General features: G+C 40.9%; 1 protein-coding gene across 1 annotated transcript in view; it reads left to right on the top strand.

Annotated features, from left to right (window-relative positions):
• The window catches only part of LOC112058425 (inter-alpha-trypsin inhibitor heavy chain H3), a 35,703-nt gene that overhangs the window by 4,298 nt on the left and 12,697 nt on the right, over positions 1 to 18,708 (top strand). Inside the window, exons 4-15 of the mRNA XM_052881192.1 lie at positions 5,593 to 5,703; positions 6,227 to 6,480; positions 7,095 to 7,198; positions 8,666 to 8,749; positions 9,357 to 9,557; positions 10,464 to 10,605; positions 11,136 to 11,225; positions 12,929 to 13,072; positions 14,025 to 14,191; positions 15,077 to 15,223; positions 15,745 to 15,921; positions 16,968 to 17,061. Of these exons, the coding sequence (XP_052737152.1) occupies positions 5,593 to 5,703; positions 6,227 to 6,480; positions 7,095 to 7,198; positions 8,666 to 8,749; positions 9,357 to 9,557; positions 10,464 to 10,605; positions 11,136 to 11,225; positions 12,929 to 13,072; positions 14,025 to 14,191; positions 15,077 to 15,223; positions 15,745 to 15,921; positions 16,968 to 17,061 (1,715 nt within the window). The remainder of the gene's footprint in view (positions 1 to 5,592; positions 5,704 to 6,226; positions 6,481 to 7,094; positions 7,199 to 8,665; positions 8,750 to 9,356; positions 9,558 to 10,463; positions 10,606 to 11,135; positions 11,226 to 12,928; positions 13,073 to 14,024; positions 14,192 to 15,076; positions 15,224 to 15,744; positions 15,922 to 16,967; positions 17,062 to 18,708) is intronic.

The raw sequence follows: 18,708 nt of genomic DNA, 5'->3' as shown, positions 1-18,708 counted from the left end.
GTCGTATAATATATTCCACAGTGTGGGACCCAGAATTGATCCCTGAGGAACTCCGCTGCTGATTTTTATTGTATCCCTCTCTCCTTTGCTGTCTATTATTTCTATGGCTCGATTTTCTAGGTAGCTGCCTAAAAGGTTCTGTATATAGCCAGGGAAACCTCTTTTCCTGATTTCTATGAGGATTTCTCTCCATGGGGCAGAATTAAAAGCATTCCTGACATCGAGACATATCAAGGCACATAACTGTCTAGTTTTCCGTGTTCCCTGTCTTGCTCTCATAGCCGTTTCTATTACTTTCTTTACCGCCATTAATGTGGATCGACCTCGTCTGAATCCATACTGATGTTCTGAGAGACCACCGTGATCTGGCAGCAGCTTCTCGATTCTATTTACTAGGAGTCTCTCCATTAGCTTCCCATAGCAATCAAGTAAGCACACTGGCCTATAACCCGTAGGGTCGTCTGCAGGTTTATTGACTTTTTTAAGTAGGACCAGACTAGCTGTCTTCCAGGATGCGGGGAAAATTCCTGACTTAAACAACATGCTTACGATCTTCCTTAGGGTTTCCGGGATAACTTGCGCAGCTAACTTAACCACTTCTGGGCACAGAAGATCTGGACCTGGTGCTTTTTTTGACTTGAGGCCTTCTGCAGCATTTTTCATCTCCTCCTGTGTTACTTCTGGAACCTCAAGTCCATTTGCAATAACTCTACCAAAGTCTTTGTGCGACGGAAATAGTACTTTCACTACGGATTTGATAAGATCCATGTCAAGACACGGCGGGCGTTGATGCAGTTTTTTAGTGACTATTTTATATCCAAGTCCCCATGTATCTTTATCCACCTCCTCGCAGAGTTTTCTCCATTGTTCTTGCTTTGCCCTAGAAATTTCTGTCTGGAGGGCTACTTTTGCAGCTTTGTACTGTTCTTTAAGTCGCTGTATTTCTTCTTCATTACTTTTAACCTCTTCTAAATTACTCGTCCCCTTTATCCGCCTCTTACGAGTGTATTTTCTGCGACATGTTGTGCAGTGCTTTCTTTTTTCCCCTATATTTTTATTCCACCAGTAAACGGGTATTTTCTGTCGACGGCTTTTCTTTGGCATCGCTTTATCGCAGGCCTTTTGTGTCAGCTGCACTAGTTCTTCTGGTGAGTGTACTTCCTTTTCTTTCAAGGCCTGCTTGAATATGTTTTGGTCCATCTTATCCAGTCTCCATCCGATACACGTTTTAAGCGTTTTAAACTCGTTTCGGAGAACTTTAAACTTTATGTACCTGTGTCCACTCAGGCTATCTTCATTCAAAACTTGCCATTCTCTCACTTGATGTACTAGGCCAGAATTTACAAATGTAATATCTGGAGTGGAGTTTTTTGGACCTCTTTGGAATGTTGGTTCAAGTCCTTCGTTTACAATTACCATGTCCCTACTCGCCAGCATTTCCATAATTAATCGACCTCTAGTATTTTCAGCCTTAAGTGACCAGATTTTTGACGACGCATTGAAATCACCGGCGACTAGGATGCTGCCGCGTTGTGAGTTTATGTTTTCAAAGAGCTCATTAATATCTCTGTCAAATTCCTCCAAGCTAGAGTTTGGTGAAAAATAGCAGCTATATATTGTCAGCCCCGCCATAGATATTCCTATGAAGCCATTACCTCTACTCACCACTTTAAATTGTATTTGTTTGTTGTAAACAATAACCGTTACATCACCTCTCCGGTCCGTGATCCATTCCTTAACCTCCGCTATATTTTTATTAGGTTCTGCTACTATGGCTAAATCAATGTCGTGATTTTGTACGGTAACTTCGAGCAGGTCATGGGCAACTCGCGTTCTGTCCAGGTTAATTTGTAGCACTTTAAGAGGCGAGTCTGTCGCTCCATTCCCTGCTCTTACGCCCCGTTTTTTGGCTTGTTCGGTCTTCCAAGTATCTTTGTTTTCCAAGAAGGACAGTATCTTGAGCCCATGCTGTGGTTTGTGTTAGTCTGACCTCTATCACTGCAAATAGCGCAAACTGCTTCATTCCTGCATTCTTTAGCTTTATGCCCTTCTGTACCGCAGTTATAGCACTTCTTGCTCCTATCTTGTCCTTGGCATTCAGTTGAGATATGGCCATGTTCTAGACACCTATAACATTTTTTCCTTTCTTCTATTAAGTGCACTGGGACTCTCATCCATCCTATCTTGATTTTACCGTCCCCTACTATTTTGAGCGCCTCCTCCTTTGGTAGCGCTATTATAGCGGTTTTAACCCTATAGCTATTTTCCCAGAAACTTTTAATGCGGAACTCTGTTGCTTTGTTCTTAAGTGTCTCCTCTAGCTCTTCCCTTTCGACTGTGACATCCATCCCCTTAACTATGATGTCTTGGGAATCTCTTAGTGCTTTCAGGCTTAAAGTGGGATACAAACCCTTAATTTTTTCTTTTACTTTTAAGGCTCCTTCATTTTGCTCTTTATCAATTTCAAGGAGAATGTCCCCTTTCATAGTCTTCCTTATCTTAGAAAAAAGAACTTCCTCACTTGTAAACCCTGTTTTCACCTCTTTTAGTACACTTGCATAATCTCTATCTTTTACCTCCACCAGCAGTGCTTCAGGTTTTGTTTTTGATGTTTTAATTCTTGACTTTGTAGGCGTTTTTTTCACTTCTCTGCTTCTTCTACCTTTCTTTTTTCTCTCTGCTTGGGTACTTTCTGTCATTTTGTCCTCCGCCTGTGGTATTTTTCCGTCGAGGCTTTGTGTTACTTCAAACGGTTTCTTAGTTTCCTTGCGTTTTTCTAACTTCCCTTTCCTTTTTATTATCTTCCAGTCCGTTTCTGTGCATAAATCGTCATCCCATTCTAATTCCTCCGTTTCGCCTCCGGTCGACGTATTTGTACCTTTTTCTTCCAGCGTTACTATTTTTTTTGCTCTTTTCGGAGCCCTCTCCACATCCTCATGGCTTTCTGCTTTCATTCGTCTAACATCCATTACTCGGCCGCATAATTTTTGCAATTCGCGAAGTTTAATCTTGATTTCGTTGGCTGTATTTTTATAAGGCCCTTGCCTTTCCACAAGTGAGTTGACTACAACAATATTGTCGAATAGTCCTTTCAGCAGACGATCTTCTTTTTCTACTAGGGTCTCTGCCTCCTTGTTGGTTGGTGACTTTTTTCGTTTCCACTCTCCTCTACTTTGTGGCGTGTCCGCCATTGGCGAAAAGAAAGTGAGAGGGCTTGCATAGGATGTCCGCCTGTATTGTGCCCCTTCATCACCTGTAGATAGTCCATCGTCAGTTTCCGTTCGTTCTGTTTCTGTCCTAATTCTTGCTTGAGTCGTCGGTTTAGGTGGCGTGCGTTGTAGCAGGCCAGACCTGGCAAATGGCTTATTACATTTTGGCAAAACGTTGCCCCCCCCAGAATACGAGGGGCAGCCCCTATCATCAGCCGGAGCCTCAAGGGGGCGGGATTCTCCGACGCGAGAATGCTCACTCAATCACTATGTATGTATATAATAACAGAGATGCGCGTGCGCTCCGAAGTGGCGCTGCGCTACGCGCGCACGTCAGTGATCACGCACGTCGCGAACCCCGACTCGCGGCCGCAGGAGGCCACCTTCCGCATGCTGCTGCCCGACACCGCCTTCATCAGTGGATTCACTATGTATGTATATAATAACAGAGATGCGCGTGCGCTCCGAAGTGGCGCTGCGCTACGCGCGCACGTCAGTGATCACGCACGTCGCGAACCCCGACTCGCGGCCGCAGGAGGCCACCTTCCGCATGCTGCTGCCCTGCTGCCCGACACCGCCTTCATCAGTGGATTCACTATGTATGTATATAATAACAGAGATGCGCGTGCGCTCCGAAGTGGCGCTGCGCTACGCGCGCACGTCAGTGATCACGCACGTCGCGAACCCCGACTCGCGGCCGCAGGAGGCCACCTTCCGCATGCTGCTGCCCTGCTGCCCGACACCGCCTTCATCAGTGGATTCACTATGTATGTATATAATAACAGAGATGCGCGTGCGCTCCGAAGTGGCGCTGCGCTACGCGCGCACGTCAGTGATCACGCACGTCGCGAACCCCGACTCGCGGCCGCAGGAGGCCACCTTCCGCATGCTGCTGCCCTGCTGCCCGACACCGCCTTCATCAGTGGATTCACTATGTATGTATATAATAACAGAGATGCGCGTGCGCTCCGAAGTGGCGCTGCGCTACGCGCGCACGTCAGTGATCACGCACGTCGCGAACCCCGACTCGCGGCCGCAGGAGGCCACCTTCCGCATGCTGCTGCCCGACACCGCCTTCATCAGTGGATTCACTATGTATGTATATAATAACAGAGATGCGCGTGCGCTCCGAAGTGGCGCTGCGCTACGCGCGCACGTCAGTGATCACGCACGTCGCGAACCCCGACTCGCGGCCGCAGGAGGCCACCTTCCGCATGCTGCTGCCCGACACCGCCTTCATCAGTGGATTCACTATGTATGTATATAATAACAGAGATGCGCGTGCGCTCCGAAGTGGCGCTGCGCTACGCGCGCACGTCAGTGATCACGCACGTCGCGAACCCCGACTCGCGGCCGCAGGAGGCCACCTTCCGCATGCTGCTGCCCGACACCGCCTTCATCAGTGGATTCACTATGTATGTATATAATAACAGAGATGCGCGTGCGCTCCGAAGTGGCGCTGCGCTACGCGCGCACGTCAGTGATCACGCACGTCGCGAACCCCGACTCGCGGCCGCAGGAGGCCACCTTCCGCATGCTGCTGCCCGACACCGCCTTCATCAGTGGATTCACTATGTATGTATATAATAACAGAGATGCGCGTGCGCTCCGAAGTGGCGCTGCGCTACGCGCGCACGTCAGTGATCACGCACGTCGCGAACCCCGACTCGCGGCCGCAGGAGGCCACCTTCCGCATGCTGCTGCCCGACACCGCCTTCATCAGTGGATTCACTATGTATGTATATAATAACAGAGATGCGCGTGCGCTCCGAAGTGGCGCTGCGCTACGCGCGCACGTCAGTGATCACGCACGTCGCGAACCCCGACTCGCGGCCGCAGGAGGCCACCTTCCGCATGCTGCTGCCCGACACCGCCTTCATCAGTGGATTCACTATGTATGTATATAATAACAGAGATGCGCGTGCGCTCCGAAGTGGCGCTGCGCTACGCGCGCACGTCAGTGATCACGCACGTCGCGAACCCCGACTCGCGGCCGCAGGAGGCCACCTTCCGCATGCTGCTGCCCGACACCGCCTTCATCAGTGGATTCACTATGTATGTATATAATAACAGAGATGCGCGTGCGCTCCGAAGTGGCGCTGCGCTACGCGCGCACGTCAGTGATCACGCACGTCGCGAACCCCGACTCGCGGCCGCAGGAGGCCACCTTCCGCATGCTGCTGCCCAACACCGCCTTCATCAGTGGATTCACTATGTATGTATATAATAACAGAGATGCGCGTGCGCTCCGACGTGACGCTGCGCTACGCGCGCACGTCAGTGATCACGCACGTCGCGAGCCCCGACTCGCGTCTATCAAGCCAATTTATTTCTTTGCATAAAGATCAGTTCTCGCTCAATAATATGTGTGTTGTGGTTTTAGGATCATTGGAGGAAAACCATACAAAGCGTATGTGAAAAGCAAACTCGAAGCTAAACAAATTTATACTCAAGCAGTCTCACAGGGCAGTGCAGCCGCTCACGTTGCTACTAAGTAAGTAAAATATTTAAAGGCGTAAAAAGAATACCTACTTAAAATGTACTACTTCAAAATTTTATTTTGGAAGATGTTTTTAGTTTTAAATGCTCTTGAGCTTGTCTTTTATAGACTGTAACAAATCAATTTCAAATGATGTGATGCTTTAAATAAAGCATCTGGTATTTTCTAGTCTGGCTCGAAAATGGTTTTTGTATTGTAATATAAACATCTGCCACATGAAAACAGATATAAAACTGTACTTAGAGTAACTTTTAAACAGAAATCGGTTGCATAACAAATTAGCAAACGTTTTTTTTTGTTTTTTGCCTATTCAAATACGTAGAGTTTTAGAGGAAAGCATAGGGGTAGTGCATCTTAAAATACCATCGTGATAAGGGGTGTGTTGCACCTACACGAATAGACTGATTATATTATTACTGTTGGCTTTTCGTCATAGTGACACAGTAAAAGAAAAAAAAATGATTTTTTGAATGTGTAAGTTTTCCTCAAACTACATACATATTTTTTCAATAAACAGAGCTCGCAACTCCAACCACTTCACTGTATCAGTCAACGTGGAAGGCAACACTACCGCCATCTTTGATTTGCGTTACGAAGACTTTTTAGTGCGCCGCAACGGACTGTACAGTCACGTCATCAACCTGCATCCCGGCGCGCTGGTGCCGGTCATGGAGGTCGTCGTGCATATCAAGGAATCACAAAAAATCATTAAACTGGAAGTTCCTGAGCTGAGGACTGGTAACGAAATTGATGCGACGAAAAATGATGCACGTAAGTTGAATATTAATCGCTGTTGTGTACTTTCAGCTTTTAAAAAGTCAAGTAAATTAATAAATAGAATACATTTCTCAATGTATTGTACTAGCCGTAGCCGTAGCCGACGCCTCACGGTTTCACCTGCGTAGTTTCCGTTTCCGTGAAAATACGGGGATAAAATATAGCCTAACACACAAATAACATGGCTGTGTAGTAATGAAATCTCTACATTGATTTCGTAAATCCAAATATTACTTTCAACAATACCACAAACTTTACCTCTTTAAAATATAAGTATTGATGTACGTATGAATTAAAATTAGAACAAAATGCAGCGTTCTTGTCTGTTAAATGCGTATTTTTTTTTATTTAATTTTTATTAAGTTGCGAACTGCGTCTGCAAAAAGAATTTTAACATTGAATACTGTACTGAATTATTTTATTTTCTCGCAATCATGGTGAAAAGTATAGTGTAACTCGCGGGGCAATAGAAACTCGGTTTCTATTTAGCGGCCCTCGCTTTACGGCTCGTGCCCTAAAAATACCTCGTAGGTATAAAATAGTTCTTTATAGCCCCTTGTATAACAATCTACTATTAAACATAAACTTATTCTCTTGTATTGTCGTAGAAAACCCGATGGCCGTTATTCGAAGAGGTACAAACTATCGAGAAGTAACTGTTACTTTTACTCCTGATTTAAAAGAACAGAGAAGACTTGCTAAAATATACATGGTATGTTGTCACTTTTCTTATACTTAGTAAAAATGGGCATTAGCATATTGTTGGAAATAATATTCTTAGATGGATATGACGTCGCCCGATCTCGTGTTGGCTTGTGCTGACGCTAGGTGGCGCGACTTGTTTCCGTAAAGAGAGTAAGGAGTTAGAGAGGGGTAACGAACGGTTGGCGTTAATAACTTGCGATATGAGGTATGGTCGGCTTTAGTATGCTCGTGGCGTTCGAGACGTCCACATTTGTCGTTGTGTAATTCTTTAAGGGTTACTTAGGATAGGCGGGGAGAGTGACTAGAGTGGAAAACAGGAGTGTTAGTTAACTGTGAAAGGCTCCTTTTACCCTACACGCAACGTTCACAAGTACGTGACTCCACTCAAGGTCATTCTCTGCCATACTAGGGTTTCTTTGGTTACAGTTTGATTTGTTAATTAAGTTGTTCTGACAAATGTTGTGAATATGATCCACAACATTTTTCAGGACAACTTTTTTTCGACTTAGATTTTCTTATTTTTGTAATCCGCCTCTGAGTCTGTTAAAAATATATTAATTATAGAATATGAATTATTTTAGTTGCAATAAACTAAAACAATTAATTCGTATATGTTTAATATAAATGGCATTATCAATAACACCTCACTGTTGAGCACGGGCTAATAGGCTAATGCGATTTGGCAGTCTTTACACAAGTGTCGTCATCAACCCATATTCGGCTCACTGCTGAGCTCGAGTCTCCTCTCAGAATGAGAGGGGTTAGGCCAATAGTCCACCACGCTGGCCCAATGCGGATTGGCAGACTTCACACACGCAGAGAATGAAGATAATTCTCTGGTATGCAGGTTTCCTCACGATGTTTTCCTTCACCGATTGAGACACGTGATATTTAATTTCTTAAAATGCACACAACTGAAAAGTTGGAGGTGCATACCCGGGACCGGATTCGAACCCACACCCTCCAGAATCGGAGGCAGAGGTCATATCCACTAGGCTATCACTGCTCCTTACACAAGTATGAGGAAGGAATGAGGAAAAAGATAATGCATTCACAAAAATATTAAGGGACTTTCTAGTCGAAAAGTGCTACGCGGTAAATGACTACATGCATGATATAGAAAAATAATAAAAACGATCTCCCTATCACTCGACAACTAAAGCTACACCCAAACTGGGCTCCATAGCTTGCATTATATAATGAAAGTGTGACTAGTATAATTTTTATATAATATAATGTAAAATATGTATTGCTTGAAAAGTACAGAATTAAGAAATTTTTGAGGTACGCAGGTTTCCTCACGATGTTTTTCCTTCATCGTTTGAGGCACATGATATTTAACATGCCCTCCGAATCGAAGGACGTATGTTCGTGGTCTCATTCTGAGAGGAAAGTGGAAATGAGTTTCCACTTTCGCCCATGATGTGTTGATATGAGTTACAGTATTGGGACACTAATTTGCTTTCATTACCAGGACAAGAGCAGCGGAGACGGTACGGCGCTTGGACAGTTTGTGGTGGAGTACGACGTAGAACGGTCCAACGATGATGAAATATTGGTATTGACCTCTTTAGTTCTAAAAGAGCTAATTTACTAAAATCAAATATTTTAAATAGCTCTAAATATATTGATTTGAATGAATAACTTAAGCAGTGTTGCCAACCTCAAAAAGCTAATAAACACTAATTCACCAATAAAAAAACAGTAGAAAGCAGTAGGTAAAGTATAAAAAGGCAGATTTCATAATTTTGGTCATTTATTTTAAACAATAAACCTTTGACACATATATATAATATGTATCTAAGCAATAAACAATTTTCTTAGTTGCTAGAAATCACATACATTGATATATTATGTATTGATGATCACAATAACAAAAATAACAAAAATCAAAATGAAATTATTTTCAGTTTTTGCCTCATCTTCAGAGTTCAGTGTTTACATTTTTTTTAATCATACATATTTTTGTTGAATCCCGAGAGAAGATACTTCCATCTAGTGTCATTGCGTTTTATTACGTAGTGGTTATCAAAAAATGGTTGCATAGTGTATATAATATTGGTGGTGGTGAACACTAGTTGAAAAACAGTAAAAAATAGGAATGAAATGTTGCCAACCCTACTGTTTTAACAGTAGGGTTGAACTTAAGAGCTTGTATGTCACAGGTAAACGATGGCTACTTCGTGCATTTCCTCGCTCCGACCTTACTCCCGCCGTTAAGCAAACACGTGGTGTTTGTACTCGACACGTCGTGGTCTATGGCGGGCCGCAAAATAGATCAACTCCGTAAAGCCATGGACACCATACTCTCTGAACTTAAACCGTACGACTACTTCAACATTGTGGAATTCAAGACCGAGGTTATGGTAAGGTTTTATTAGTTATATGATTATTGGCTGGTGGGAGGATTCGGCCGTGGCTAGTTACCACCCTACCAGCAAAGACGTACCGACGTAATCGATTTAGCGTTCCGGTACGATGTCGTGTAGGAACCGAAAGGGGGTGTGGATTTTCATCCTCCTCCTAACAATTTAGCCTGCTTCCATCTTAGACTGCATCATCACTTACCATCAGGTGAGATTGTAGTCAAGGGCTAACTTGTAAAGAATAAAAAAAATGATGATTGTTGGCAAAATGTACCGAATACCAAACAACTAAAGAATTGTAAGGGCGAAGCGAGGGATATAAAACTTTCATCCTAAGCACAGTAAAGATCTGAAAATCCACGACATTCAAATAAAGTACGTACTAACAACATTACAAGGAAAAACCGACCCTAACTAATGATGGTTTAATTTAATTTTTGAACAATGTTTACATGTTTAAATGTTTATATTAATATTACTTTCTGTTTCTGAAATGATTCTTGTACAACGACACAAAACGTGTACAAGAATCATTTCAGAATTTTATTTTAGTGTGCTTACCATACAAATATAGGATGAAACGGCAATTGCGCTAAAATCTTAAAAAGATTTTATGTTAACATTATGTTAAAACAGTAAAAATACTATTAATTTATTAGCTTCTTTAACAAACTACCGTGTCTATTACCATAATTTCTAAAATATGATTAAAGTAGGCTTATCCTAATGAGGTCCATTTTTTCAATCCTGATCCTATTATGATACCGATTCTGTCCTGATGCGTCACGACACGACACGTCAGACAAATATAATTCCGCCTTAAGTTGTTCAAGGGACGTCATATTGATATGACCTATAGGTATTTTGGTGAGTTGGCTTTTTATATCATTATTGGTTTGTTTGTAGATGTATGAACTGAGGGATGGTGATAATTACATTCATTATTCACAATACTACAATGAATACTCGGTAGTACCACCAGCGATCGCTTCATGGACCAATATTGCTAAGGCGAAAGCTATAGTTTCTGGATTGTATGATTCGGGGTGTATGTATTTTTTATTACATTTTAATTTTTTTTTTTTAAATTGTGGCTTGCTGAAATAGTTAGAAAGATTTAGAGATTATTTCTTTCAAAATATAAAAGACGCTTGTTGCGTTGGGGGTGTGTGGAGAACCAAATTAATTCAAGGGTTTTTTTTAAACAACTTTTTAACCCCATTCCGTTAGGTTACGCTCAAATCATCATATTCGAAATGCACAACTTTAAGCTATTATCAATTTATCGTTATTTCATGTCCTAGTTGAGTATTTCTGAAGTTGTTGTTTTTTTTGGTTGCCATAAACGCACCCACCTTTAGACAAGAAAACCGAGAAATACTTTTTATTTCTCGGTTTTCTTGACTTTGAATATACTTAAGTTGGGTTGTTTTTCGTGATTTTTGATAAGCTTTAAACAATCATTTATTGTATTCCAATACAATAAATGATTGTTTTTTATTGTATTAAATATAAAAAAATAAAAATAAATAAATAAACTTGTGCCGTTAAAAAATCTCCATTTTCATAATTTCTCAGTTACAAATATTATGGGTGCTCTGGATGCAGCATTGACTCTTGTGAAGAAAGGAGTTCATCAGAACACAGATCACAATGAACACATAAAATGTAAGTACCTAACTCGTAATGTTCTAACATCGTCCAAAATTGGAGAATGTTATAAGATATCATATGTTTTCTATGCTAGATATGCAAAATTACTTGAAACATTGTTACATTAGATTAGAGCTTTTATTTAAACAAATACACTAGTTTTTGTTTTATTAATAAAAAAAATTCAACCGACTTCCAACTCAAAAAATAACTAACTAAAAAGCAAAAAATAACATCCTACCTATGTGCTACCTTCTGATCAGTTTGAAGGCGGTGCCAAGCCAGTGATGTTTTAATTAAATACGTTTAAACTACAAAATTTCTGGGGTTATTCCAGAAACAGTTTTAATTAAAACACGATTACTTTTATTTTTTTATTTTTAGTATTAGCATACCCACTGCGTGTGTACAGTCACAACCTATCTAAGTGGAAAGTTCTTATCAATACAAAATTATCAAGTCCAAACACAAGGTAGCTACTGTGAGCCGTGGAGGAGTTCTCTTCACTGTGCTTCGTCGTCATCACCAGACCCTTAATACAGTCGCAATCCATCTAGGTGGAAAGTTCTCATCAATACAAATTTATCAAGTCCAAACACAAGGTAGCTACTGTGAACCGTCGAGGAGTTCTCTTCACTGTCCCTCGTCTTAATCATCAGACCCTTAATACAGTCATAATCCATCTAGATGGAAAGTTCTCATCAATACAAATTTATCAAGTCCAAACACAAGGTAGCTACTGTGAACCGTCGAGGAGTTCTCTTCACTGTCCTTCGTCTTCATCACCAGACCCTTAATACAGTCACAAATCTTCTAGGTGGAAAGTTCTCATCAATACAAATTTATCAAGTCCAAACACAAGGTAGCTACTGTGAACCGTCGAGGAGTTCTCTTCACTGTCCCTCGTCTTCATCATCAGACCCTTAATACAGTCACAATCCATCTAGGTGGTAAGTTCTCATCAATACAAATTTATCAAGTCCAAACACAAGGTGACTGCTGTAAATCCTTGACAAGTTCCATCGTCTGTGTTTCGGCTCCATCATCAGACCAACTCCAAACCTTCATAAAGTTGTAGTGGTTTAAAATACCTTATGAAAACACTAACAAACGTACTAGCCGCCGTAACGTAGAACCTTTTTGGAAGTCGGTTAAAAATACCAAATAGTTATGATTTTACGTGCATTCAAAGTTCGCGATATCGACTCCCGCTAACAGTCGCAATGTTGTACGTGACGTCATCGTGCAACACTTGCCCGGCCCGTTCAGGCAATTTTGTATTTACGAACTAACGGCCTTTATATTAATTTACTCTTTGACTAATGGCTAGCCATTAGTTCGTCTGTAGGTAAGGCAGAAGTACGAAATTGCCTGAACGGGCCGTGCATGTGTTGTACGATGACGTCATGCACATTAAACGCAGGCTATCGCCGCGCGCTCACTTTAAAATGTCATATCTTGAGAACTAATTAACGAATCGAAATAATTCTTTCACGAAATTTTTTATTTTCAACGGAGAATACAGAAAACTAACATTTGAAAATAGTAAACATTCTCCATCGTTGAAAAAAAAGGGTAAAAAATTATGAGCATTTCTTTCATAACCTTTTCGGAATCGAGTCCTACTCTTATACTCTTAAGACTGAATAGGAATAATAAGAAACGATTAAATGCTAAAATTTTTAACGATATAACTAAAATGTCTTTTGTTTTTATAGTGTCAGCGCAGTCAGAACCAATCATCATATTTTTGACGGACGGCGAACCGGTAGTAGGGGAAACTAAAACTGACGTAATAATCGAGCGTGTAACTCAGAGAAATACTGGCGATATGAAAGCAGCCATATACTCGCTCGCCTTTGGTGAGTATTCCTTTTTAACCGACTTCAAAACAGGAGGAGGTTTTCATTTCTACGTGTAAGTTTTTTTTTCAATGTTTGTTACCTCATAACTTCGTCATTTATCAACCAATTTTGAAAATTTTTTTGTTTGATAAAGTATACTTCCAGATTGATCCCATTTAATTTTCATGAAAATCGGTTCAGTAATTTTGTATTAAAATCAGAGTAACTGAAATATGTCTTTGAGGTCGGTTCCATTTTTTTATGTCAAAAATACTTGTTGAAGTAAATATCTGTACGCACACTTCACTTGGGGAGTAGGCTAGTAAAGGCGTTACGAAAAATGTAATCGAAATGACATATCGCTAAGTTTTAAAGCGCCATCTGTAGTAACACTGCTAAGCTACGACACTTACGTATCCGTTTAGTCTTTCAATGAATTTTGAACAACTAGTAGAAGCTTGTGTTGTAACAAGTACGCCACTAGAGATGGCGCTAATAACCGCTACTAATTTTAAAGTTTCTCTTTCATCTATTATTTTATTTTTGAAAGAAATTTTACTTCACTAGTGTGATCAGCAATGTATAAATTTATGTTTCCGTAAATAATTTTATACATTATCATAAAGTTCCAATTAATAGAGCTAGAGTTTTATTTTTTTAGTTTTTAGTGTAATGTAGTACTTGTAGTGATTTTATTATTTTTAGGCATTGTTTATTTAGTTATATTTTATATTTTTGTAGTTACATCCATTGATTTATGTAATTCTTTTTACTTATTTTATTATTTTTAATAACTGTTGTTTGCGCCCGTGATGTTACCGTGAAAACCAGCGCTGACCTTTATTTGGTCACTGCGCTTTTATTTTTTTGTTCTTTGTATAATATAAAAGCTTAGTTTTAAGTTTACTGACCAAATAAAAATATTTTTCTTTCTTTCTTTCTTAAACGACTATGTATACTGACTGTACAGGCGACGGCGCTGACCGCGACTTCTTACGCAAGCTCTCTCTCCGCAACAACGGCTTCATGCGGCACATCTACGAAGCGGCGGATGCAGCGCTGCAGCTGCAGGACTTCTACCGACAGGTGTCGTCGCCACTCCTCGCTAACGTCAAGTTTACATATCCCGCTAATCAGGTTTGTGTTATCTATGTATAATGTACAAGCGACGGCACTGACCGCGACTCCTTGCGCAAGCTCTCTCTCCGCAACGACGACTTCATGCGACATATCTACGAAACGGCGGATGCAGCGCTGCAGCTGCAGGACTTCTACCCACAGGTGTCATCGCCACTCCTCGCTAACGTCAAGTTTACATATCCCGCTAATCAGGTTTGTGTTATTTATGTATAATGTACAAGCGACGGCGCTGACCGCGACTCCTTGCGCAAGCTCTCTCTCCGCAACGACGACTTCATGCGACATATCTACGAAACGGCGGATGCAGCGCTGCAGCTGCAGGACTTCTACCCACAGGTGTCCTCGTCACTCATCGCTAACGTCGAGTTTACATATCCCGCTAATCAGGTTTGTGTTATCTATGTATAATGTACAAGCGACGGCGCTGACCGCGACTCCTTGCGCAAGCTCTCTCTCCGCAACGACGACTTCATGCGACATATCTACGAAACGGCGGATGCAGCGCTGCAACTGCAGGACTTCTACCCACAGGTGTCCTCGTCACTCATCGTCGTCGTCAAGTCGTCGTCAACGTCAAGTTCACCTACACTGCTAGTCAGGTGTATGTTTTACTGAGCTATGTACGTCTACATTGTACAGACTATGGCGCTGAACGCGTTTTCTTGCGCAAGCTCTCTCTCCGCACGAAGCCGTCGTTGCGGAGAGAGAGCTTGTCTGAGTGTCGCGTGAAAATTTGAACATGCATTTGTTCTGCCGCCATTAATGATATACAAAATTTCTTAGCGGGAAAGCTCAATTTAAATTTGCATTTCTACTTAGAATAGCATTACGTGATGTGTCGAAGAAATTATTTGTAACAGTAACTATTGATAACGTTTCCAGATAAAAGCAGGGTCAGTAAGTCAGAGTGAGTTCCGCACTATCAACAAGGGCTCGGAAGTGGTGATCGTGGGGCAGATCGCGGATGACGTCACCGAGATGACGCCACAGATCCTCGGATTTTGTGGTGCTGGACAAGATCTGGGATTGGTGAGTCAAACTAAATGATTCTTTGTTTAATATATAATAAATAGTTCACTAATAATTCAATACGAAAATGTAACTCAAGACATGAATGGGGATGATGACTAGGTTTGAATATATTGATTTTTATGATACATTCGGGTAGATAAGGTCAATGTTAACTAATTTATACATAAAAAGCAAAGATTGTCTGGATATTTGCACAAATAACAAAGATATTAGTAAGTTTGTTTGAACGCCCATACAAACCTAACGATCAGCGAGCCAACGACGTCACCAAATCGTGCCATTTTGTATGGAGCATTTTTCAAGGATCCGCGGCAGTGCCGCAAATCTGACGCTTTAAATCCCTGTAGCTCCGAAAGTAATGATCGCAGATACCCTGTTGCTTTTATAAAATTGCTTTGCTATTAGTATACTCTTAATTTATATACAATTTAAAAAACTGTCATCATCCCTATTGGACCTGTTGCACTTTTATTATAAGTATAGATTTTTTATCCAATTTTAATTTCTTATTATTACAGATACGGTATGTAGTAGATTCAACTGTAGTAGTGAATCGTACCAAAGACGAGCACTTGCCGCTAGAGCGCCTGTGGGCCTACCTCACCATCAAGCAATTGCTGGACAAACGCGACGCGGGCGATCACAGCACCGGCGAGAACAGCCCTGAGAAGAAGGCCCTGGACATAGCTCTTAAGGTATATTGAACACTAGCGGACGCCTGCGACTCCGTTCGTATTCTTTATCACATATCTATTTTCCCGCGATAAGTTATGTGTTAATAGATTTTACTCTATCTAATTTCATGAAAAATTTCAGCTTGCAAGCTGCAGCGTAAAGGATGAACAAATCATATACTTACACACACACACAAACTTTCGCCCATAAAATATTACTAGCGGACGCCCGCGATTTCGTCCTCCCTTAGACCTCTTTAATCGAGCCCTATCGCAAAATTCGTTCTTAGTGGATACCTACTAACTAAACTACCTCGATGTCTAATTTCAGCTTTACATATTAAGAAAGATATTAGATTTGTGTGATTTAATCGACGACAATAATTATAAAAAAATAACCAAGTAAATCTAGTAAATTTAATTTATGATTTTTTAAACTTTCCGAAAAAAGGGATAATTAGAAAACGCCATTTCGTAAATATTTGTCGTAGGTACTGTACTATCTTATAAGTCTTAAAATCACCTAAAATAAACCCACACAATGTACCTACTTGTGAATTATACTAACACCTAAAAATCTACAAGATTTTATGTGTCAAGAGGTCGTTGCAAATAACAAAAAAACATTAAATAGTTCAAACAATGAACAAGGAGTACAGCTCAGTCGGGATATTTTCGTCACTATTGCCGTCACTATTTGTGTTGCTAAGCTTTATTCTGATCTGAAGGGAAATGCACTTTTGACGGCGTAAGACAGAGCGTCCATGTTTCTGACTGTTCGTGGCATTACCCATGTAATGGCATTAATGTGGCAAACGTGGCATTAATGACAAACGTGGCATTATTTTAATGGTGATTGGTTAACGGTGTTGGATATGAAGAACTAAAATATTTAGCTTACTATTCTTGTGCAATACTGGTCGTAATTCCGTTTGTTAACCCCAATAAAAAAAATACCTTGTTTGCTTTGTCAACTAAAACCAAAAAAAAAAACCTGATACATAACCACAACTATATCTAACTGCAATTTTGTTTGAAATGTTTTAAGCTCGTTGTTTCTTTTCAAGTATGCGTTTGTGACACCTCTGACGTCACTCGTAGTGGTCAAGCCGCATGAGACCAGCGCAGTTGATGTGGAATCTGCAGACAAGCTACCCACTGGTATGTACACCTGCTCTCTATTCAATTCCTCACTAAGGAGAAGCCACACGGCGCGGTGCGGCAGCGGCGCGGCGCCGCAGCGGTGTCTCTGCGGCGTTCCGCATACAAATATCAATGAAATGTCATATGGTGCGTTCTGCCGCTGCGCCGCAGGCACGCCGCGACACGGTGCGGTGTGTTCGCGGCAGTATATATTTAAAAAAATGTGCCATACACCACAATGCCTAAGTAAGCACTATTGTAGTATCTGATGCTCCAACCACCTGAACAATGGGGACGATGACTAGGTTTGAATAAATTTATTTTTATGATACATTCGGTTAAATAAGGTCAATATTAACTAATTTATACAAAAAAAGAAAAGAATGTTTGGATATTTGCAAAATAAATAAGATTATAAAATTTAAAAATCTATTAAATTTTATTCATCGTAATTAGATAAAAATTCATACAGTTTTAGCTTCCTTACATTAAATGTGACATTTTTCAATAAATTAACTATAAACATAAACGCACAAATTACAAAGATATTAGTGATTTTGTTTGAACGCCCATACAAATTTAACGATCAGCGAGCCAACGACGTCACTAGTTCGTGCCATTTTGTATGGAGCGTTTGTCAGGGATCCGCGGCAGCGCCACAAATCTGACTCTTTAAATCCCTGTAGCTCCGAAAGTAATGATCGCAGATATCCTGTTACTTTTAGAAAATTGCATACTCTTAATTTATATACAATTTAAAAAACTGTCATCATCCCTATTGAAAATCAATACTAAAGTACATGAAGCATCAAAAACCATGCTTTGTCTTTGTCATGTTTGGCACACCCTTGAGAAAAGATAACAGCTCAGCATTGTGCGCATAAACCAAGCAAAGTACTTGGCCAAGCGGCGCAGATTTTCAGCTGCTACCTCGATCCAGGTGACATATAAATATCAAAAATATGCCACACGGTGCATTCTGGCGCCGGGGCGGCGTCGCTTCGGCGTCCCGCATACAAATATCAATGACTAGCGGACGCCCGCGACTTCGTCCGCGTGGAATTTAGTTTTTCACAAATCCCTCGGGAACCATGGATTTTGCCGGGATAAAAAGTAGACTATGTGTTAATCCAGGCTATAATATATCTTAATACCAAATTTCAGCTAATTCGATTCAGTAGTTGAGGCGTGAAAGTGTAACAAACATTCATATCATCAAAATCATTAGTTTTCGCAAATTTCGGGAAACCATCGATTTTTACGGGATAAAAAGTAGCCTATGTGTTAATTCAGAGTAAAATCTATTTCCATTCCAAATTTCAACTAAATCGCTTCAGTAGTAGCTGCGTTATAGAGTAACAAACATCCAAACATCCATACAAACTTTCGCGTTTATAACATTATAGTAGGATATGCCAGACGGCGCGCTCCGGCGCCGCACCGCACTGTGTGGCTTTACCCTAAGTTAAGCACATCGTATTTAACCTTACAAGTATGGACGAAACTTTTTCTTAACACCACTGTGGACGTGGAGTCTGACAGGCTCCTATATGCAGACACTTTTTTTTTTTAAGAAAACTGATATATGATCGCTTTAAAGCTGATTCAATATTAAATTATGGGATTTAGCAATAAAATAACGTGCTTATAAAATCAATCAAAAAT

The sequence above is a fragment of the Bicyclus anynana genome, chromosome 4, assembly GCF_947172395.1.
Source record: "Bicyclus anynana chromosome 4, ilBicAnyn1.1, whole genome shotgun sequence".
Classification (NCBI taxonomy): domain Eukaryota; kingdom Metazoa; phylum Arthropoda; class Insecta; order Lepidoptera; family Nymphalidae; genus Bicyclus; species Bicyclus anynana.
The sequence above is the reverse complement of the archived record's forward strand: the minus strand, read 5'-3'. Positions and strand labels throughout refer to the sequence as shown.